The sequence below is a fragment of the Rhipicephalus sanguineus genome, chromosome 5 (assembly GCF_013339695.2).
Source record: "Rhipicephalus sanguineus isolate Rsan-2018 chromosome 5, BIME_Rsan_1.4, whole genome shotgun sequence".
Classification (NCBI taxonomy): domain Eukaryota; kingdom Metazoa; phylum Arthropoda; class Arachnida; order Ixodida; family Ixodidae; genus Rhipicephalus; species Rhipicephalus sanguineus.
In genome coordinates this window covers 18,850,377-18,873,236 of record NC_051180.1, presented here as the reverse complement: position 1 = coordinate 18,873,236, position 22,860 = coordinate 18,850,377, and the positions used below count along the sequence as shown (strand labels likewise).

At 42.5% G+C, this 22,860-nt stretch overlaps 1 protein-coding gene across 2 annotated transcripts; it reads left to right on the top strand.

Moving 5' to 3' along the window:
• Nucleotides 1-287: 287 nt before the first annotated feature.
• On the top strand, nt 288-22,017 carry LOC119393320 (vacuolar protein sorting-associated protein 16 homolog). Of its 2 annotated transcripts, XM_037660276.2 has the most exons (23): nt 294-378; nt 964-1,055; nt 1,201-1,301; nt 1,417-1,545; nt 1,971-2,115; nt 2,464-2,588; nt 2,943-3,062; nt 4,995-5,050; nt 5,279-5,353; nt 7,247-7,341; nt 7,958-8,034; nt 8,797-8,928; nt 10,277-10,404; nt 10,877-11,021; nt 13,808-13,942; nt 14,854-14,962; nt 17,847-17,941; nt 18,132-18,236; nt 19,638-19,727; nt 20,076-20,245; nt 21,139-21,235; nt 21,328-21,431; nt 21,818-22,017. In XM_037660276.2, the coding sequence occupies exons 1-23, from the start codon at nt 326-328 to the stop codon at nt 21,960-21,962; spliced, it is 2,523 nt and encodes an 840-aa protein (XP_037516204.1). In that variant the 5' UTR covers nt 294-325; the 3' UTR covers nt 21,963-22,017. The 2 variants fall into 2 exon arrangements, with proteins under 2 accessions (XP_049272165.1, XP_037516204.1); XM_049416208.1 differs by lacking the exon at nt 1,201-1,301 and having other exon boundaries at nt 288-378.
• Nucleotides 22,018-22,860: the final 843 nt, after the last annotated feature.

Here is a 22,860-nt window from a genome sequence, read left to right as displayed (position 1 = left end):
ATACTTGTTATTCATAATCACTATCTATTTCAAGAAAAACTTGCATTACGTTATTGGATTACTTTTTTAAGCGGACCAAGTCCCCAAGTTGTGCCGACCGCAGTGCTAAGATGGGCGGTGATATTTACAAAATACGAAACTATCGGTAGTTTTATTATCACGCTCTTTCTGTTATTACATAATTATTACAAACTTTTTTAATACCAGCGCAAAAATATGCAAAAATGTTTTAGGTGTGTTGTAAAGTACATGATAATGTGATTTTTCTTCAAAAAAGCTTTTTGCATCTACTTCACTTGGCAACCTTGTGGTGGGCGATGCTAAAATGGCGTTGCACACAGCTGATTGGAGTCCGCTAGGAAAAGATGTTTATTACAGGTGACCATTCCTTTGTCCATATTTTTCAAACGAAGAAAATAAAATGTGTACACGCTACAAACATTCACAAATGCTTATATGGATGTGCCGACTGCTAGTACGTTGATATCATTGCCTTGGTGTCTCGATTTCGCTGGTAAAACCACCTGTGGCATACGTCAATCGCTGTTGTTGCGGGGAATTTTGACAATTTACGCGATGTTTATGCGCTGTTGACACTTCAGAGCGCAGCATGAAGGTTTACAAGTGTACGATGCATACTCGGTGCATTGAGTGCGTGTGCTCAAAGTTTTGACTGTTCAAAGTTTGCCGGTGCAGATAAAAGCTCTGTACTTCGCTGCTTTACTAGTGTATGCATGTAGTGTTTGCCTATTCTAGAAACGGTCCAGGAAACTCAGTGCTCTTCCTTTGAATCATACCATCGTATCAATGTCATCACTCCTGCTGTCTTCTAAATCAAGTGTCTCCGTAACCCCTCTCCCTTCTCTCTACACACACAGACACAGTATATATATATATATATATATATATATATATATATACTCATAAATATTTGACATACTTTGTACGTACATTTTTGTGCAGGAAGTTTGAGCTTTATTCTATGGACTGGCAGGCACAAAACCTTGAGCTGTCAGATTTCATCGTTGCTTCAGCTCCATATGGAGGACCGATTGGTGCGTACCTTTGCTAGAGGAGAATGGAGGGTGTGAATACTTGGTGGATAGATGCATGCATTCGGAGAAACGTTCGCGCTTAGCAGTCGGGGCCACAGCACGCTAACGAAACATGTTGACTTATTTTGCACATTTCTCACTTCAGCTCTCATCAGAGACGACCGTAAGGCCGCCCGGATAAAGCTAGGCAGTGGATGCCTAATACACCTCTTTTCTGCAAGTGGAAAGACACTAGGGAATATAAAGGTAAGGTATCCACGAAGGAACTATCTTCATATGCTTTGCTGGTATCACCAGCACTGATGTGTTGTACTAGAACTGCAACCAAAGATGCTGAAAAGTGTATCTGGCATTATTGCAGCATGATACTGGGGCTATCGTGGCCATGGGATGGTCCAACGTGGAAAGCCTTGTGGTCATACAAAGAGATGGCACCATAACAGAGTACACACTTCAAGGGAGAGTGCAGACAACATTCACTATGGGGCAGGTAAGAATGGCAGTCTGCGAAATATCAGTTTTCAGGGCATCAGTTTCCTGTGTTCTGGTCTGTCACGAGATCCCACATAGCATCAAAGAAACAAATGCACCCAGCAGATATGTGGTTATCAGCAGCATTTCGCATATCTTTGCAATTAGCGAAGTTGCACTTTTGCCAGATGCCACCTACAGATAGCTTGGCATTCATGTGTGGCACATTTCTTTGTTTCTTGTGGTCCTCTACCGCACGTGTAACATTTCACGCACATGTGATAATTGATGGTTAGTGCTGCTTCCAGTGTATTCTGTTTGTCATGCTCCTTGCAAAGTTTACTCCCAGGTTTGTGCACCATCGAACAAACCTAACCACGTTGCTCCGACAGCCAATTTCATTTTCAGAAAACTAATACGGATTTGTTATCCATGCATGTCCAGATTCCTAAAGACACGGGGGTCCTCGAAGCGCGAGTGTTTTCCACAAACAAAAAGACTGGAGTGATTATTCTCACGGGGTCCTACAAGTTCTTTCTTGTAGAAAACATTGCTAGCTACAAAACCTGGCAGCTGGGAGATGTGCCTGGTATGTAATCTGCACCCATCTTGTTCTTACTGTTGCTTGGCAAAAGATGTTAATGCTGAAACGTTTTTAGTGCTACCTGTCCAATAGTTGTTTGCAGGATGCCATAGATGCATGCAATGAAGCATTACCTTGATATTAAGTTTATCGTACCAGAGTTGTAGCTAGTTTATGAAATAAACTACAGTAGTCTGTAGGCATACTGTAGGCATACAGTAGTCATATCCTACTGTATGCCAAGACATAAGACAAATACAGTGGAGCAACATTTTAAGCAAGTTATACATGTCACTTCGCAATATTTTTTTTCCTGTGTGAACTTAGCAGTGCAGTCATTTTTTCTTAAAACAGATTTAGATGCTCCGCCCAGTAGCTGGACTGCTGTTTTCGATGACTCTAGTACCAAAGTTGTTGTCGCCAAGGATGACAAAATTTATGTGCTGGACCCAAGGAGTACAACAAGATGTTCTTTAGAGGTTCGTCTCTATTTTTATTGTGAAATCTATCTGTTTTCTTACTAGGAATGCATTGACCAGATTGCTGTTTCATGCATAATTGTGGCAATATTACTGCAATCGAGCTTAAGTGGGTACATAATGTCAACTTAAAATGTCGATAGACTCGGATCAAATCGCTTGTCGCTGTTATCAGTTCTAATGATAAAAATATCTTGGTGAGGCTTGCCTGAGACTGGTTGCTCCATGCGAGTGATACAACATATTTCCTGTTTTAATGTTTTTTTAATGGCTATTTCATTGGCCAGTGAAACTGTGCTACAAAATTACTAGAGGGAGTCCCACATTCTGACCTTTAGTATTGTTTTCACTTAGACACCAAGCTTCACATATCCGTTCAATGCTGTCATCGAAATGGCTGTGTCCTTTGACTACAAGAACATTGCCCTATTTCTTGACAACGGCCGCCTCTGGGCAGGATCCAGCGATCTGAAGGTACGTGTACCATCATTAGTGACGAGCTGCAATGCAGGCGATAAGCACAGCGTGCATAGTAGACATATTCCGTCGAAATACAGACCAGTTAAGAAGGGCTTTGTCTAAACTGGTCACATGTGCTTAAGAATGAGCGCAATTTTCCCAAAAGTGAAAAGCGTACAGTCATTGCGTAGTGCCAGTTATAACATAAGGGGGCAAACACTTGAGGCAGACATAATGTGTGGGGCAGATACTCGGATGATAGCACAGAAACCCAAGAAGTTAAGGACCATGCAGCATGCAGTGGAATGGAAAATAATAGATTTACCATTAAGAAATTGGAAGACTGCATAGTGGGTCAGACAACAAACAGGGATAGCTGATATTACAGTTGACATAAAGCGCAAGAAATGTACCTGGGCCGGCCATGTAATGCGTAGCACAGACAGCCGGTGGTCATTAAGAGCAGGGGTCTCAAACTTGCCTCAGCTAGCGGGCCGCAGTCACGAAACTTAGTCTCCCGATGGGCCGGCATCACGAAAGTTAAAGCGGGGGTGGTGGGGAGGGGGGGCGATACAGTTTGAGCAAAATGCCAGCTACCATTGCCATTTGAAAGAAGGCCTTTTCCATACCTGGTATGTGGGTCAGTTTTCGAGGGGATTCAGCGTCAGGTTTCGAGATACGTACCAATATTGATCTCCAGAATGACTGAAATCTGGGCGCCAATTCTGAAATATAGTTTTTGTTCTATGGTTATGTTCTTCTAACTCATGATGACCAGATGAGATGCCTCACAAAAAGGATGCTTGAGATTAGTCACGTCTGTGTAAGTCATGAACATACTTATTAAGAAAATTTAATGAAAACAGTCATGTGCGAATAGCGGGCCACTTGCGAAAGGTCTGTGGGCCGTGTGTTTAAGACCCTTGATTTAGAGCAACGGAACGGTTACCAATGAATGGGAAATGCAACTGAGGACAGCAGCAAGCTAGGTGGACTGGCAAAATTAAGGAGTTCATAGGGATAAAAAGGAATCATTTCACGCAATATGGGATATCATTGGGAAAGACCTTCGTCCTGCAGTGGGCATGAAATAGGCTGAGAATGATGATTATGAATTGAGCACCCATAGTGTGTGCACAACATTCCACGTAGGAAAGAAATTACTTCCTTAGAAAAAGCATTCTCTACAAGGCATATCTGCAACCATGGGTACATGAGTAGTGAAATTTTCTATTTGAGTTGAACACAGATACCACTTAATAAGAAGTCTGACTTTAACCCATATATGGCCAGTGTCCTACATATAAAACGCTTCTTTGATGCACTCTAACATCGCTATTTCTTTGGCTGATGACTAGCGCCATGTACAGCACATCAAGCAGGCCTCATTGAGGCCTGCTTGATGTGCTGTACATGGCGCTAGTCATCAGCCAAAGAAATAGCGATGTTAGAGTGCACCAAAGAAGCAGCCTATATGTAGGACTCTGGGCATATATGGGTTGTTATTGTCAAGCACCAAACATTCTTGCATTTCTCAAGCAGCCTCATGCTTTCTTTATAAGACAGGCAGCAGTGTCTAATCTTTCTGAATTCTACTTGAATTTTTTTTGTAACGTGTGAGTGATTTCTGAAACTATGGCTTGCGATTCGATGCCAGTCCGCTCCATTGATTCAAGGTGCCAGTAATATCCTGTTTTTTCATCGCACCGTGTTTCATCGATGTTTGATGTACCATGATTTCTGCAAGTAGAGCTTGTTTGCATATGTGGGCGCTTTCATAATGCCAGTCTCACTGTAACGCATTGCACTTACATAGGCAGCTTGTCAATACAAATTTGCTGAAACTTTCTGAAGTTGTTAACTGTAATGGCCTAACATTGGGCAGTGATGTTGGATGAACCGAATTGAATCTTCTACAGTTGTTCACTTGCTTTGCCTTTGTTGCAGACAGTGTACTGCGAGATTGACACTCGGGCAAAGTCTCGACCCAAACAGCTGTTGTGGTAAGCCCGCGTTTCCCAGAAATTGGGAACCTGTGAACAAACTAAAGTTATCCTAATTTTGTTGCATGCTTTATCAGAGTTTATTAGCGGGCAATACAAAAGCACGTATCTGTAAATAAAGAAATTATCGAAGTTTAATACATTTTGGAAATGCACGATTAACTTTGCTTCAGAGGCTTGTGTTCGTGGACATGGTGCTCACATTTTTTTCTTTTCCCCGAATTTTAGGTGTGGCCGCCGTGCTGTTGTAGGGCACTGGAACAACCTCGTCTTCGTTGTGGGCATGGACAGAGACTTCATCAAATATCCTTTGCCTTAGGCTTAAGGATTTACTATTCGCTTGGTTTAAAGTAGTTTACCGAGTGGCTTAAAGGGACCCTGATATGGTATTTCAAATTTTGTAAGTGTTTATACTACAGCATCATCAAATGATTCACACTACAAATTAAGTGACACACCGTATATCTAAACAGCTACGGGCAATTATAGTTATACCCTCCTTCTCACCGCTGCTTTGCCTCCTCAACTCATGAAACAGCAAGGCGTCGCTGGCGACCACAGCACGCACCATCGGGCAACGGAGACAAAGCGCACAGAGTAGTTGAGATTTGTTTTGCCAGCTGCCGCCACACTACCAGTCGTTCTTATTTTATTATCCTGTACGGCAACAATCTGCAAAGGCATGCGGACAAACAAAAAGTACTTGAGAACGATCACCGATTACCGTAAACTCGGGCAGTGTGGTTGTGTCTTCAGGAGTGAAGTTACAGCTGCAGGCGTGTGGATCTTGGCGTTGTTCAGACAGCGAGGGCCCAACGCTCACTGCAGTGACGAGATGAAGCGACTCCACTCGCCGGATGCCTTACAAGCCTTCCACGATGTTGCCGCGTTCCAAGTCATCAATCGCTAGATTTGCGGCACTGAACTCAGCTAGGGCAATTCATGGTGTCTGGGTAAAGAAACCTCTAGATAAACACTGTCGCGCAGCTCACGTCAACACGGAGCATATTGTAACACAGGCAGACAACACTCGCTGCCGAACAGAGGTCCACTGACGTAGACTGGACATATCCAATCAGATCGGTTGCTGGCGCTACAAAAGAAGAAACAATGCTATGTAGAAAAACGCGCGGAGTTGAAGACTCATTTGGCTGAGCCACTGTGATCTGTAGTGATTCATATGTTCAAAGTCTTGTAGTAAATTACACAGTTGACGCAGAGAGCTTAAATCGGTATGAAAATGATTATTAGGGCTTGCTTTACTGACTCATTGCGTTTATACAAAATCGTCAAAACCATTTCAGGGTCCCTTTAACGATCGCAAAAGGCGACAATTGCAAACGTATCGCCTTTGCTGCGCGCTGATTGGCTTAAGGATTTATTAGCGGCTTGGTTGAAATTTATGCTAAAAGCTTTGTTTACTGATATGCTACTCAAAGGCTGAGAGGAATAAGAATTTCATTTTGACTGAACATGACATTGGCCAAACATGACATTGGCCAAACATGACATGACCAAACATGACATGACCAAACATGACAATGTTTGTGAGGAGAATTTTGTAGAACTCGCTCTACAGTGCAAGTTGGTCATGATGCATCTATCATGCGTTGCTGTGGGAAAGGCTAAGCACAAACTTAGCATAAAAACTCCCTGGGCAAGTGATCCCCTTGATGTAAAATTTGTAATTAAGCACGGTTCTGATTGCCGCTGTTTTGTGCACTAATTTACCATTTTCCAGAGTCACCTGGATAGTTCTCTGGCTCTTGGTCCCATGTTGCAGATCATATTGAGCGTGACTGTGCATTGCATTATATTTTGTAGTGATCTTTTGTAACTTATTATGCAAGTCACTTTGCGATCGTTATAACCAGATATGGTGGAATACCACTCTACTGAATATCACTTTAACATACGGTTCATACTACAAACATTTCACGAGATTCATTATTTGATAGAAACCCCATGTACGTAAGCATCACTCGAATAAACCTTTCATTGAATTTAGCACTTTATTTGAAACTTCCTCAAGCTTGTGAAGTTGGACTTTACTGCAACGACTTATTCAGTCTGATTTATGGTTTGTGGTGTTGACAAAGCCCATAGCTATAAGTGGATTGCTGTTACATAAGCGGTAACAATTGGTCTGCAATGTAATCAAGATGTACTCAGTTGTTTTTCTTGACTCCTATGCACTTATACTTTTGATACGTCAATATACTTGGTTCAGGAACTGGACGGCACTCGTATCATTGGGAACATCAGTCACGAACTGTTACAAAAGGTACCAGGTAATAACATTGTTTACAGTCTTTTTACGAGTGTCATCATGCCTCCTCACATGCATTAGAAAGTAAAGGAATTCACTTATTTGTTGTATACGCAAAGCAAGCAGGCAGCAGTAATATTGTGTAGGGGCCTATTCGCACTTTTGCAATGTTTGATGTGCATTGGCATTGATGGTTTAGGGCTGTGTCAATCTTGCTTCCTTCACACATTGCAAGGAGCACCATTGGCACTCCGCTTTGATGTACGTGTCCACTGCAAGGCCACGTAAAATATCGTGAAGGCAGCAGTATCACTGAAAGTGATCGCTTGAGCGTAACAACCCTGAATAAAACTTTTCTTTGCTTCTCTGCAAAGTAGGCTACTTCGACTAATCAACTCTGCAGGATGAATTTGTAACTGAAACCTGCTGCACATTCATTATTGTGATGTGCCATTTTGTCTTGCCAGCCATCAAAGCTTACCAATTCATACAGTGTGTGAGATATATATAATATTTTTTTTTTCTTTTTTGTGTAAAGAAAACTACTGCAGTAGTTTTTAGTGATAGTTCACTGTTGGATCGTAAAACTTTGGTAAAATTGTACCACATGTCAATCTCTTTATGCTTTTTACTTTCAGATGTTGTTACAGATGTGTTCAGAATTGGCTCAATAAAGCCTGGCGCTCTCCTTGTTGAGGCTTCTGTGGAATTCGAGGTTGGTGTTTTTCTTGCACTGCTTGGTCAGTTAGTGTTTACTTTGTTCACTATTGATGAAGCTTTAGTGTTTTTATTTTTTCATTTCTACCACTTCAGTAGAGAAGCACCATTTGGCTTAGAGATGTTTCTTCGTCTTAGAGATGTGACCTTTTATTGAGCACGTTGTATACTTGCTTTTGAACAATGCAAACAGCGTTTTTTTTTTAATTTGATGTGTTTTTTAATTTTATGCTACTTTTGTCTCGTCAAACGTTTTCTCCAAATATGTCTAACTTTGCATGTAATAATTGTAGCAGTATGATCTAGGCCTCCTGCCCATACCGAAAAAAGAAAGAAAGAAAAGAAAAGAAAACGGCACAAGGAAGGCGAGAAGATTCGTAGAGATGTGTGCATTGTGCAACTTTCATTAAAATATACATTGTTACAAAAGATTTAACTCATAGGACACGTTATAGCCTAAGTACAAACATCACGGCATTACATGGAAGTATACGTGACACCAAAATATGCCATGATTTAATCAAGGAAGTAAAGTTAAAGTAATTTTGAATGAGCTCATTCAGTTGTCTGCTTTGCTTGAACACCTAATAGAGCGCTTTCAATACCTCTACTAACGTACCAATTTAGAAACAATTGGATAATGAAATGCCGGCATGTGGTAGATGGGGGATCAGACTGACAGCTGGCACAAATGCTCAGCCCTAGAGTACGTGCATGCCTGACCTGATCTCAGAGGCTGAATCTTACCTGTGACTTTCAGAGAAAGAGCTACAGAGCTGACGAGTACCTGAGGACAATCATGGAGAACAACGAACTGGAGCTTGCTGTGCAGCAGTGCATCGACGCTGCTGCACACGAGTACCAGCCTAAAACGCAGAAGAAGCTGCTGAGGGTAAGCTGTTCACATAAAAAAATGTCTTTGCAAATCTGCAAATCTTTGCAACTCGTACATCAAAGACAAGCTTCATCTACTATTTGCTTAACCTAATGCACTTAAAGGGGCCCTGCAATTCTATTCCAAGTAAGCATCGAATGTCATTATTAAAGAACTTTATTGCCTCATGAATTGACCGCCGCAAAAATTTTTAGAATCCGTCAAGTACGAGCGGAGTTACAGAGATTTGTCGCACGCTGTAATGGCTTTCTCTCTTTTCTCATCCCGATGAGTGCGCTAAAAGCTAAACAGGGAGGGATTGCACAGGGGAAAGAAGTTACGTCACGCGCGTGTCATGACCTTAAGCACTTTTTCTTCGCTTTTTTTTTTTTCTTAGAACACGCAGCTTACCTTCAGTGTGATCGTGAGCGCACGCACAGGCACGTGACGGCCGTGGTAACTAGGCAGTTCGCGATGCTCAAATCAGCCAATGGCGTAAATTTGGGTATATGGCGTGGTCATTTGGGTATATGGCATCATTTGTAGAAAGAAGGAACAATTTCTAGCTGACTTTGAGAATTAATTGTAAATTCCAGGCCGCGTGCCACATTATAACGTTTGGCTCGTGTGTTCTCAGGAGCCTCAACTACCGATCGGCAGCGTTTTCTGACCATGCTGAAAAGGTGTTGCAGGGGGCCCCTTTAAGGATGCACTTAAGGATTAGCATGGCTAAAATTAAGGTGGCTGTTGACTCAACCTTGGCTCAACCACAACGGTCACTAAGTAGCTACAGTGTTGTGCTGCTGAGCGTCGCGTCTCGTTTTTCTACAGCAGGTACATTTTAATAGTGACAAAATGTGAAAATGCTCACGTACTAATTAATTAGATTTAAGTGGCCATTAAAAACCCAGAATGTTCAAAATTTAACTGGAGCCCACCAGCATGGCATCTTCCTTGTCCCTGCTACTATTGCTTTTGAACCTTTAAACCTCATGCATAAATTATCTCGATTCATGAAGATGAAAAGATGCTTCATCATCTGAGGCGTTCCTGCATCATGGGAAGATGTTTTGCGAGTTGCAGTCATGAAATGCAAATAGTTGATCACTACATAAACACCAATTGCGTGTTTATTTAAAATTGAAGTGGTGATTTAGAGCTTCATTTTTGTGTGCCTGAATTGAAGCACTTTGCTGATCAAATGTCACCAGTGTTCCCTTGCACATGTAATAGGTTACTCTGTAATGATGGAACAGCTCGGGCTTTAAGGTAACACAATTAAGATTTCTTGCTGATACAAAATCTGTCACCTTGCAGGTAGTACTAATGGTAATTCTCATGAAATATTTTCTTTTTTTAATTGCAGGCAGCCTTCTTTGGAAAATCATTTGTGCAGGGCATGAATCCAAATAGCTTTGTGGAAACCTGTCGTCTGCTGCGAGTTCTGAATGCTGTGAGAGACCACATGGTGGGATTGCCTTTGACCTACACGCAGTATCCTTTGCACCATTGGTAATACCCACGCAATTATGCAATTGGTGTGGTCACATGGCATTGTTACCAGAGTGGTTGACATTCTTACTATCATATCAGATAGATTTACTGCCTGGTAAACAGATATCCACTTCTCTCTGGACAATATTGACTCTAGTCTTGTACATACAGTTTTATTGTAACAGCTCGACACTCATTGAAATAATTTACGTCTGAACGAATTTCATAGCATCTTCATATATCTGATGGTGGACTGCAATTTTGTTATATCTCAACCTGTAATGTGCTTGTTTTGAAGCATTCTAGTGCATTACTTGTCTCTGTTCATAATGTTTGCACGACCTGTCCTCTCTCATACATAGCCACTCAATTGGTCTTGAAGCCTTTATTTTTTTTCATTTGGTAAATACAAGGAGGAAAATATTGTTGCCTTGGGATTTGTATAACTTTCCTTGACAGTGTGTTTTTCAAGGCTCCAGTGCCTATCGATCGATGTCCTGCTAGACCGGTTAGTACTGCGACAGCACTACTATCTTGCCCTCAAGATTGCCAAGTACCTCCGCATTCCGGACCTAGAGGGCACCAGTCGCATTTTGGCTCACTGGGCCTGCTATAAGGTAAGCCAGCTGAGCTGCGGAAGATTGGTAAATCTGACAAAGTGTCATGGTGGAATGTAAGAATTGGTACTTGCAGTAATGCTGCAGAAAGAAGGACTGCGACACTATTTTTGAGAATCAAGCTCATGTGCTCGAGTTAATCAAAGAAAAAGATGCATGTGCAAAGTCTAGACTGCATATATTTCAGTGTGCTTAAACCAAATGTGTCTCGCCCGACAGACAGAGCTATGCCTCACTACCCACTAAAAGACTGTCATACATGCATGCCAACTCTCCCGATTTGCCCGGGTGACTCGCAATTTCTGGCCTGTCTTCCTGATTGTATGATCACAGCCATAAATCTCCGGATAAACTGCCTCAACCCCAATTTCGAAAAAAAAAAACTACAGTAAAACAAAAGCCGATGATTAAATAAAACAACACGAATTTCACATCAAAGAAAAGGGAACGTCCACGCAGCTCAAAAGTTTCACTGGCAACTGCTGTTTCCTGTCATCTGCCAGGCTCTCCTCATTTCATCAGGAACACACAAGCACGCACATGCCCCAACCACTGACACTTGTGGGCACTTCTCCCGTTTCATGGCCCAGTCAGGAGAGGGCACAGTAACAGTAGAGAGGCTGGAACGCTTCTATAGTGACAGTGTTTCAGTCAGGCCATAGGTGGGCTTCGAATGTTCCAAGGCCACGGGCGCGGCGCCCGTATGCTGGAAAATTTTGTTGACCGATCAGAGGCATTGCCCGAAACAATTGTTGCTTCCCCCCCCCTGCCTTCCCCCTCCCCTAACACAGTGGCGAGTCTCCCGATTTCAGAAGTCCCTAGGTTGGCAGGTCTGGTCGTGTCAAGTGCTGGATTTTTTTCTTTTTTACTCTCAGGAGATTTACATATGAATAAAAACCAAGAAATAGATATTGAAGGACATTCTTAGTGGCCTTCGATGGTTATTTAATCTTGGTCATGACACCTTGCATGAGGATGGCGTTGAATATTTATAAAATCAATGAACCACACAGCTCCTCTCTCACCTCTTGCCACGTTATGTATGTACAGTACTTACGGATTGAAACAGGACAATTCAGGGCTAAGTAACGCACATCCTTTCATTTCCGTCTTCAGTTCGGGTTGTATTGGTGTAATTTCGACTCGAACACATAGATCAGAGCTAACATTATCTTTAGAGACGAGATTCGTCGCGACATGACGTGGTTACTACTTCTTGCGCAAAATTTTTTCTAAGACGACGGACGAAACAGACACGGACGGGCGCAAACTTCCAACTGAATTTATTATTAACATGTGCCCTAAATATATACAAATATGACTATGACAAAACAAAACAAAAAACACCAATGCCACAGGTGTGCAGTGTGTCAGCGCGCATTAGCTACTCACTCCCCCAAAATGTAGTGACCCTTCCAAGAAAGCCATTTCCTTCTGTGTCAATGACACTGACGTCATGCTCACGCAGTTGCTGCCCTCCCTTTGCATTTTGGCTGCCTCCACAATCTCTCGTGTGCGCTGATCCGCGTCATGAAAAACAGCAGTACACTTTTTATACAACGGTTTGCATCCACATTCGTGGCAATGAATGGCCAAATTTCCATCCCTGCCCCCTTCCACCCTGTTTGCGTGCTCACGCAGGCGGTGGTTTAGACACCGACCTGTTTGCCCGATGTAAGGTCGTCCACACGAGAGTGGCAACTTGTACACGACTTCCTTCGTGCAGTCAACATACTTGTTTTGGTGTTTTACGCCGCATATTTTTCCTTTTTGGCTATAAATGGGCTTGTGGCAATGCAGAGTTTAGACAGTTTTTCAGGCGCAGACATGACCACCTGTACGCCGGCTTTTGCACCAATCTTTTTAAGATTGTGCGAGATGCCGTGCAAGTAAGGAATCACCGCCATCTTTTTAGGCCGCATGTCTCCTGATTGTCACCCTGATTGTCTTCATGCGAAGCAGCCGCAGCTTTCTTCTGCGTCATTTATAGCCAAAAAGGAAAAATGCGGCGTAAAACACCGAAACAAGTATGTTGACTGCACGAAGGAAGTCGTGTACAAGTTGCCTCTCTCGTGTCGACGACCTTACATTGGGCAAACAGGTCGGTGTCTAAACCACCGCCTGCGTGAGCACGCAAACAGGGTGGAAGGGGGCAGGGATGGAAATTTGGCCATTCATTGCCACGAATGTGGATGCAAACCGTTGTATAAAAAGTGTACTGCTGTTTTTCATGACGCGGATCAGCGCACACGAGAGATTGTGGAGGCAGCCAAAATGCAAAGGGAGGGCAGCAACTGCGTGAGCATGACGTCAGTGTCATTGACACAGAAGGAAATGGCTTTCTTGGAAGGGTCACTACATTTTGGGGGAGTGAGTAGCTAATGCGCGCTGACACACTGCACACCTGTGGCATTGGTGTTTTTTGTTTTGTTTTGTCATAGTCATATTTGTATATATTTAGGGCACATGTTAATAATAAATTCAGTTGGAAGTTTGCGCCCGTCCGTGTCTGTTTCGTCCGTCGTCTTAGAAAAAATTTTGCGCAAGAAGTAGTGATCATGGAGTACCAACTAGCTCGAACCCACACCTTGTTAAAATGATGTGGTTATCTCCGGCAATTGCGCATATCGGTCGTTGTACTAAAAAAATTGATGTCGCGTTTGAATTCATTAGTACCGTGCATCTATAGTCTTCAAAGTTACAGTTCTTATAGGCCACCACCGTGAAATGATTGTTTCTTCCTAATTCAAGTTTACATGTTTAACGTTTTTTGCATTGTTCCTCAGGTAGCTCAACTGCACATTCCAACGGATGAAGTAGCTAAAGCCATTGCAGAAAAGTTGGATTCCTCGCCAGGAATCCTTTACTCCGAGATAGCCAGGAAAGCAGTGGATTGTGGAAGGCAGGACTTGGCCATCAAGGTTAGTGGTTTATTAGGTGATCTGAACATAGTTCATTGTCCAAAAGTTCAAAGGGTTCCTCTTGCCCTCAAAACAAGATAGGGGTGAACACCTTAGATTTTTTCTTGTGGTTTAGCACTGTGTGTATACTTTACTGTAGCCAGCATTAGGGTATACTGATGTCACCTATGAAGTCATTCTAGCCGCGCCCACTACATCTTTCGCTCTGACAGCAGCGACATATTGCCTGTCACGTCTGTCGTCTACATATCCCCGCACGCCTCAGATATTTAATTGCATCGACACGGTGCTTTTGCCACCGGGTGTCACATCGTGATACGATCTACAGATGCTGAAGAGGCCATGCAGCTGCCACGAGGAAGATAAGATGTCTAGGCTCTTTGCACAAAGAAGTCTTTACCTTGGTCTCCAGTGAGACCACCTTCGTAAACACAGTCTAGATAGTCTCTGTGTCTTTCTCTTCATGTAATGATACATTTAGGTTCCTCTCAGCCTACTTGTTAGTTTTTCTCAAAACCCGCCACGGTAATATAGTGGTTGTGGTGCTTGACAGCTGACCCAAGGTTCATGGGATCGAATCCCAGCCACGGCAGCTGCATTTCAATGGAGGCAAGATGCTAGAGGCCCGTGTACTTAGATATAGGTGCACATTAAAGAGCCCCAGGTGATCGAAATTTCTGGAGCCCTGCACAACAACGTCTCTCATACTTATATTGTGGTTTTGGGGCATGAAACTCTGACAATTAATACTAGTACGTATTAATCTTTCTCGCAGTGTGGTGGGCCCCTGACCTTCAACGCAGGAAGTCATGTTTTGTGCAGTTATATTTCTCCAAGCATTATACTTACAATGTGCCTTAAAGTTTTCAAGCTTTCACTTTTCTCACCTGTTCTCTCTTCGTGTTAATCAGCTTCTTGACTGCGAGCCAAGGGCATCCGAGCAGGTGCCCATTCTCGTGGAACTTGGCCAAGAGGAAAGAGCCCTCGTGAAAGCTATCGAAAGTGGTGACACAGACTTGGGTAAGCCTGTCATCATTTCATTTGTAGTGTCTCGTGGCGTTAGTGCCTAAGTAGTTTTATCAGAGGAGCAGGCCTGCATTGTATTGGCAAAGCTTGCAGAAAGGAATTGACTACAGGTGCATTCGTGCGTACAAGAATGAGACTCTCACACTTGCCAACTCTATGGAACTTTCTGTGAAATTTGGAAAACATGTGCTTGTCTTTCTGCAATTTTATTAATGTTGTGTCAATTGTTATGAAGCTTGGGTTAAGGTTGAGCTCACCAACCTTCAGACTCATAAAATTTTGCCTGGACACGAGCGGGAAACATTTGAGACATAGTCACATTACTGAATCCCGGACAGGATTGCAGTAGTAGAGCTGGGAATTTTGTAAATTCCTCACATTTACACTGAAGGCAAGCCAACGCTTAGTATACCACGAAAAAGACCCAAAAGGAGTATTGCTCGTCAGTCTTCAGCTATATTCTTGGAAGTTTGCTGATTCTGAAAGGACAAAGAAGGAGTACTTCCTTTGAACAAGTTCACTGACAAGAAGTCATTGCACTGTAAAAAATATGTTGCTTATCAGTTTCTTCTGTTGCTAGTTTGTTAATGCTAACAAACTACAGTTGAACTCGGCTATATCAAACTTGAGTAAATCAAATTATCCTTTATATCGGACTATCCTTGATAACAACGATGCTTTAAGATCAATGCATAGGAAAATCTGTGGCTACGTGGAACAAAAACAGCCGGAACACTGGGCACTGTGAAACGCCTCAAGAAGTTGGCTTTTGCTCACCAACTTTGGCTTTTCCTCATAAAAAATGACTTTCCCGCATGCATTTGGGAGACCGTGTGGTGTGATTAGGAGGACGCTGTGCTGAGCAAATAGGAACTACCGCTTGTCATCAAATTCTTTCCACCAACATGATCCCTCGTCGTTGCTCCGCCGGCCCGTCGTGCAGGGTAGCCATTCGCTTGTCTGTTTGTTTTGTCCATGCAGCAGACACTGTAAAACAGAAGAAGCTGCTGTTCTCCCCAACGCTGGTGATAATCAATGCAGCTAAACTTGGGCATCCCAAGAAGCACACTGAGTAAGATATCGAAAAACAAGGCTGACATTAGGGCCAAGGCAGTCTACACGCCTCCGGAGCCCGACGAGTATGCACAGCCGCGTATGAATATTTTGAGGTGCTATTTACATCGATACTGTACTTTCTCTCGTATTACCCACCCCTGCATGTAACTCCGCATCCCCAGCTACAAAGCGCGGAAAAATACAAATAGAGGTGTGCGAATATTGGAAATTTCGGATGTTTTTCGAATAGTGTTTGCTATTCGATCAGATTCGCACTGAAATTTTACTATTCGAACTATTCGAACTTCACAAAAACAAATGCAGTCAACGTCCGGTTAAAAGTGACCCCTTCAGATTTTCAATATGCTTCACCTCATTACACTCTCGTATTGCGGCAAAGCTGCCTTTCAAGCTCCGTTACGGTCGAACTTAGGCAAGAGACAGTCAACGTCTGATTGGAAGTGGTCTTTAGATTTTCAATATGCTTCACCTCATTACGCTCTCGTATTGCGGCAAAGCTGCTTTTCAAGCTCCGTTACGGTCGAACTTAGCCAAGAGACAAAGTCCGGTTGGAAGCGGTCCCTAGATTTTCAATATGCTTCACCTCATCACACCCCCGTATTGCGGCAAAGCTGCCTTTCAAGCTCCGTTACGGTCGAACTTAGGCAAGAGACAGTCAACGTCTGACTGGAAGTGGTCTTTAGATTTTCAATATGCTTCACCTCCTCACACCCCCGTATTGCGGCAAAGCTGCCTTTCAAGGTCCGTTACGGTCGAACTTAGCCAAGAGACAGTCAACGTCCGTTTGGAAGTGGTCCCTAAATTTTCAATATGCTTCACCTCATCACACCCCCGTATTGCAGCAAAGCTGCCTTTCAAGCTCCGCTACGGTCGCAAATGTATTAACTCAAGAAAACGCTGGTTCCAATATGGAGATGAAAGATGTGGCAGAGTTGGGGGCTCATTTAATGCTGTTTTGGACCTGAAATTTGGGCAGGAAGTCCGAAAAATCGGACGCCGAAGCTTTTTAGCATCCAAAATTTCAGATGTTCTTATATATCGACGTCTACGAGGCAGATTTGGAACTCCGGACTTGAAGGGAGCACACCCTTGTCTGCCACATCAGTTGGCCTTCCACAGAAGTTGAAAGAGGAGGAGAGGCTGAGGAAATGGCATCTCTGCCTATCACGTGTAAAGTGTTGTCGGCAGCACTTTGGTTGCACCAAATCATGTACATATAGACAATTCGGCCTCTGCATTGCCTCACTCTTGATAAGAAAGACAACTATGAAATATGACCCCACCAGCGCTTCATCAACCTAGCGAAAAGAAACACTTTCATGTTGCTATCTCACAAGAACATACTTAGGGATTCTCTGCAACTTTTTCTGTAATTTCACTTCGAATTATTCGAAAAATGTTTGAGAAATATTCGAAAATTATTTGAAATTATTCGATTCAATTCGCACTCAATCTTTATTATTCGAATTTGCTTCTCACCCAAAATTTTGCTATTCGCACAGCTCTAAATACGAAATATAAAAAAAAAATCTATATAGCCATGAAAGCGTCTTCTTTACATTATCATAAGGCAGTGCTGTGAAGTCAACTTGCACATTGAAATTCGCACCGCAAATTCAATACTAAAGTTGTATATCGAATTATCCGATATATCGAACTAATTCCCGTTTTTTTTGCGAATTCGATATATAAGGGTTCGACTGTAGTTAGAATGTTATAATGCTAATTTGTTGGCAGGCTGTCGGGATATTTTGAGTGGGCAAAGTATGAGTATAAATTATATAGGCTGCTTCAATTTCAGTGTACATGGTAATGTTGAAGCTGAAAGAGATGAAGCCTACACAGCTTGACATGATAATTCGGGCATATCCTGTGGCATGGTCTCTCTATCTTAAGGTGAGTCTCCATACTATGCACTTATTTTTATACTTATTTATTCGTGAAACACAGGCAACGTTAATGTTATGGTATGCCAATAGCTCTAAATTATTAGATGTTAGTGTTAAAGGAATATCTAGCTGGCATCACCATTCATATTTTATGCACGAGTAGCATTCGCACAAAAACCGTCAAACTTTTCACACAGGTCTGCAAAGAATGGGACCTGCAAAAATTGGAAAGTCTTCATGATCAAGAAGACAACTTTGCTGGAATCGCAGAGTGCAAAATCATCGAAAGCTACAAATTGACGGTGGGTTATTGTGTCACAACATTGATCTGAATCTGCTTAGTTTAGTGTTATAATTGATATGTGGTTTGTTGGACTGTGCATTTAATAGTTTGCAGTTTGTAGAATAGCATTCTTAAATAGATGCATGACAGAGTCAAACAAGGCCTTTTTAGATATGCATTATGGTACATGCCACACTTTTCCTTGGATTCTTTAGCTATCCACTGTGTCGGAATTACTGAAGCACTTATAGATAAACACAGTGGTTGTGCATTGTTTGTTGGGCGTGAAAATGATTGGCTGGCTTTTGTGGAAAATTCTGGCCAATGCAGATGTGATAACTGTAGACCAATCGATGCAATATTTCTTGCTCTTACCTCATTTATAAACTCAGCCATTGTATGGGCGTTTCAACCATTGGCACCTGCTTCACTTTAATTGTAACAGTCAAGTGCAGAAGCTTCCAAACCCCAGTTACAAAGTTTATTTTGAAGGAATGCATACAACTGCAAGTGTGGCTACTGTAAAATCTTGAGCAAGCACCCGTACCCGAGCAGGCACCCTTTCCCTTTTTCGAGAGACTTGAAATATGCGCCAATTACCAAGTAAGCATCATGTGGCTGCAAACGCTGATGTTTTGCAGCACCACACTTCAACAGTGCTTGATGATTGTGTGGGATCACAGCACTGGTGCTACTACATGAGTCCTCCGTGATGCTTTTGCGAGCCAAATGTTGCCTTCTGCATACGTGCATTTGTAGGCATTATGCAGAATGTCTGCAAGGTACAGTGTTGTACAGGGCTACAGGCTCATGGAGAGGAAGTGTCTGGAGAATCCTGACACAATGGCACTCCTGCTGCTGCTGTTGTAGAATGAAAAGAGATACTAACAAAAAATTCACTAACCAGTCTAGAAATTTGCCAAGTTAGGTACATGGCCTATTTACAGTATAGTGTAGCCCATTTTTTTTACCAAGAAAATAAAAAGCTATCCCCGAATGGACTCCCTCCGTAATTTCACAGCGATCTGGTTTGGGAACTGAAGGCAGCATTGCCACACATTTTTTGTTTTGCATTTTACAAACAAGCCTCCTCTTATGTGAAGGGCCCAGGCTCTGGACTTTGTCTCTGACCTCAACTAGTGTCCCACATTTCCTGCACTCTAAAAGGCCGTGCCGCATCTCTAGCATCTTCAAAACCGCCTGTTACTTAACAGACAAAGCATCTCAGTGAGCGAATGTTTAGTTCTTCTTGACGATAGTTTGGGTTATTGTAGGAGCACACCTTGTTATACTACAGCTCAACTCATTTTTCTCTTTAGTGTCTGTTTAAAGTGTACACTACAAAAACTATATATGCATACACTTTGCTCACACTTTCACTGGAATGCAGGATAGTGACACCTGTTACTAACCGTTTCAGCGTCCTGAGCAGCGAATCGCTTGTCTGCAAGCCGCTGCTGCCAAATACAAGCAAGGGAGCAAGAAAGGGAGCAATGACTTCTGTGCTGTGGTGAGAACATTGCAATGCACTCTACGTAGATTAGTCATGGTAATGTACGTTGTTGCACCTTATTCCAGTATTGTACATTAAGCAGTTAAGCTGGTGTGGACAGGGGTAAACATGACTATGGTAGCATGATGTCACTCCAGTGACGGCATGCTAAATGCTCTTGTGTAGTATGTACTTGTATATTAATGCATGATGTAGTCTAACCACTGTACTTTTGCACGCATAACTCACCCCTTGCTTACACAGTTGAGCCCACTTATAACGATCCCAGTTATAACAAGTGCTCAGTTTTTACAAAGATATAGCGTGACAGTCAATTTTCATGCAGTCTGTGACGTTTGGTTATAGCAAACAGAGGACCAGATGAGGTTGATGAGGTACCAGCTTAAACTGGAGGACAAGTTTAACGACAAGTTCCTTGACCTGTCGGTGCACGAGACAATGCAGCGGCTCATGGAAATTGGGGAGATGAAGTTGGCTGAGGAACTCTGCAAGGACTTCAAGGTGCCCGAGAAAAGGCAAGTCACTACATCGCTGAAGACTTTCACTTGCAGTGGTAACATTGCAACACAGATCTTTATCTGTTAGTAAGGATATTACAAAGTGATATCAAGGTTGACATTAAGTGCTGTCGGTGTTACCAAAGTTTAGACCAAGTGCAAGCATTCTCAGTTCTGTTGCTGAAGCAATGAACGTTCAAGGCAAAGCACAGGAAATCAAAATTAAATTTTCACGCACAGAAAGCCATGCTTGTGCGTGGCTTTCTAGCAGACAAGAAATTTTGTGCTGATGGTGGTGTTGGTGGTGTATGGGCGGCTTATGGTGCAAGAGCTAGCTATGGCCAAAGGGTGCCGTAGCAAGACATGTGCTTTGTATATTGTGAATAAACCTTCCTGTGCATAATTAATGCAGAAAACTTGCAGAAATTTTCAGGGAGAGAGAAAGAGAAGAGGAAAGGCAGGAAGGTTAACCAGACGACCGTCCGGTTTGCTACTCTGCACTGGGAATAAGAGAGTGGGGAATAGAAAGAGGGAGAGAGAGAGAGAAGGAGAGCACTGCATGTGGGAAGGGGTAGAATCAGTCACTGAGGCTGGAGCTTCTCTGACCTACATGACATCAGCGCTCAAAACCATTGAAAGAAATTGGAACGTGACTTTGAAAATGGTGTATATTTATCACAGCCCCAGCTATTAAAATTTATTCAAAAATTTAATGCCAATCTCGAAATTGTTTTTTTTTTTTCATACCTAAACAACTTTTATTTGGGTGGATACTTTGACTGCCAAGTTGTGATGGCAGCGGTAACAAAAAGAGTGCAATTATACAATATAATGATTTGCATGACAGTTGTACAGGTTTCATAGCGTTACATTTGGTGGTTTTAATGCCTCGATAAAATGCTTTTGACCAGGTTCTGGTGGCTTAAAATAAAAGTGTTAGCAGAGAAGGAGCACTGGGCGGAACTGGATAAGTTCTCCAAATCGAAGAAGTCGCCCATCGGCTACGAGGTAGGCACCACATTGGACGGCATTAATATTCCAGTTCTCGGTGTGAGGCTAGGAGCATCTGGTTATGTTTTACTTTCTTTGGACTCTTTCAGCCTTTTGTTGATATTTGCTTGGAGCACAGAAACAAGTTTGAAGCGCAGAAGTACATGGCAAAAGTGAAGGAGGAGAACAAAGTCAGATACCTTGTGAAGATTGGGTATGTTCCTTTGTACTGAAGTTCCATGGTGCTTATCCAGGCCCTCATTTCACAAACTAACCCACTCTTGTTGGCAATTCTATGAAGCAATATATTTATTAGCCAAGAAAAGCTCTCTGGGACGGTCTGCTGGTGTCTTGTGTCTGCCTTGTTGTATATGTTTCAGCACTGTGGAAATATGCTTGTGACATTCATAAGTTGAGATAATGCATGATATATTTGCATGACCGATGCTATTTGCAATGCTATATTTGGTGTCATGGCCCCTTTAGGCTGCGTGTGGCTCGGACCTCGGTTCAGTCTATCAGCATTTCAGCATTGGTATTTGTCTTTGAGTTGTTTCAATGGCTGTATGTGTATGAATAAAACGAATCTTTCTTTGACAGAAATTTGGAGGAAGCAGCAAAGGTTGCCTTCGAGCAGAAGGACGAGGGTGCCTTGAACTTTATCCTGTCAAAGTGCACAGCAGCCAACCGTGCAGTCAGTGACAAAATTGCCACTATGAAGCAGCAACTGGCTGGCAAGCGATAGCTTGCCAATTCTGTATAATTTTTGCATGTTGTATATATCACGTCTGTTATTAAAACATGTTATTTATACCATTTCAATTCTCATGTATTGATCATACCAAGGTTTACTTTTAGGCCTTGTTGTGATGTCTGTGCATTTTGAAGTACTTAGGTTTTCAGACAGCTAAATTACAAAAGGAAGGTTTTATGTAGTGTTCCACACAGACTTCATCATGGTTTTTCTGTGAATATAATGGGACAGGATTATCCTTATCATTGTACAGGCACTGTCTGCTGTGTGAACTGCATGTATTATATTCAAGCACTGTACTTTGATGGGACTTGACTGTGCATGCATACTGTATCTGTGTGTGTACGCCTTGCTGTCCCTTTATTTCCACATTTCAGAAAAAGTAAGCTATTGAATATTTGCACAATTTATTTATTTCGTTGGTTTTATGTAAGCACTCTACCCAGGCACCCTACCCAGAGTTGCCAGATTCTACCGAGCTATCAAGCAAATAGTCATCACAAAAGAAGCCCCCCAAAAAACGCCAGGCCTGCGCGGAAAGTGCAGCGCAGTCACAGCAAAAGCTGGAAGAGCGCCATTTCTAAATCCCGTTGTAAACTTTCTTGAGGCTACTAATACAAGTACTTTAGCAACGTATGCCCACTACGGCACAAATCATAATTTTTGTGAAGTTGGGAAGCACCCACTACGCCATTCTTCATTCTGCGGAGAAGCAAGGTGCCATCTGTAAGGCATTATGCACACTTGGTTGATGCGACAGCTGATGACGATGAAGAATTATGACTGAGCCCTTTGTAATGGGTTGGAAGCTTTAAATGACCCACTAGTTAAACAATTTGCACTGTGTGACGCCTGGTCATTATTTCACTCTCCCACCACGCTATATAAC

Bases quoted from the DNA above. Each gene is read 5' to 3' on its own strand.
- LOC119393320 (XM_037660276.2), top strand. From the start codon at position 326: ATGGCGTTGCACACAGCTGATTGGAGTCCGCTAGGAAAAGATGTTTAT. The intron at 2,589-2,942 runs GTTCGTCTCTAT...GTTTTCACTTAG, and splicing joins CAACAAGATGTTCTTTAGAG to ACACCAAGCTTCACATATCC. The intron at 7,342-7,957 runs GTAATAACATTG...TTTTACTTTCAG, and splicing joins ACTGTTACAAAAGGTACCAG to ATGTTGTTACAGATGTGTTC.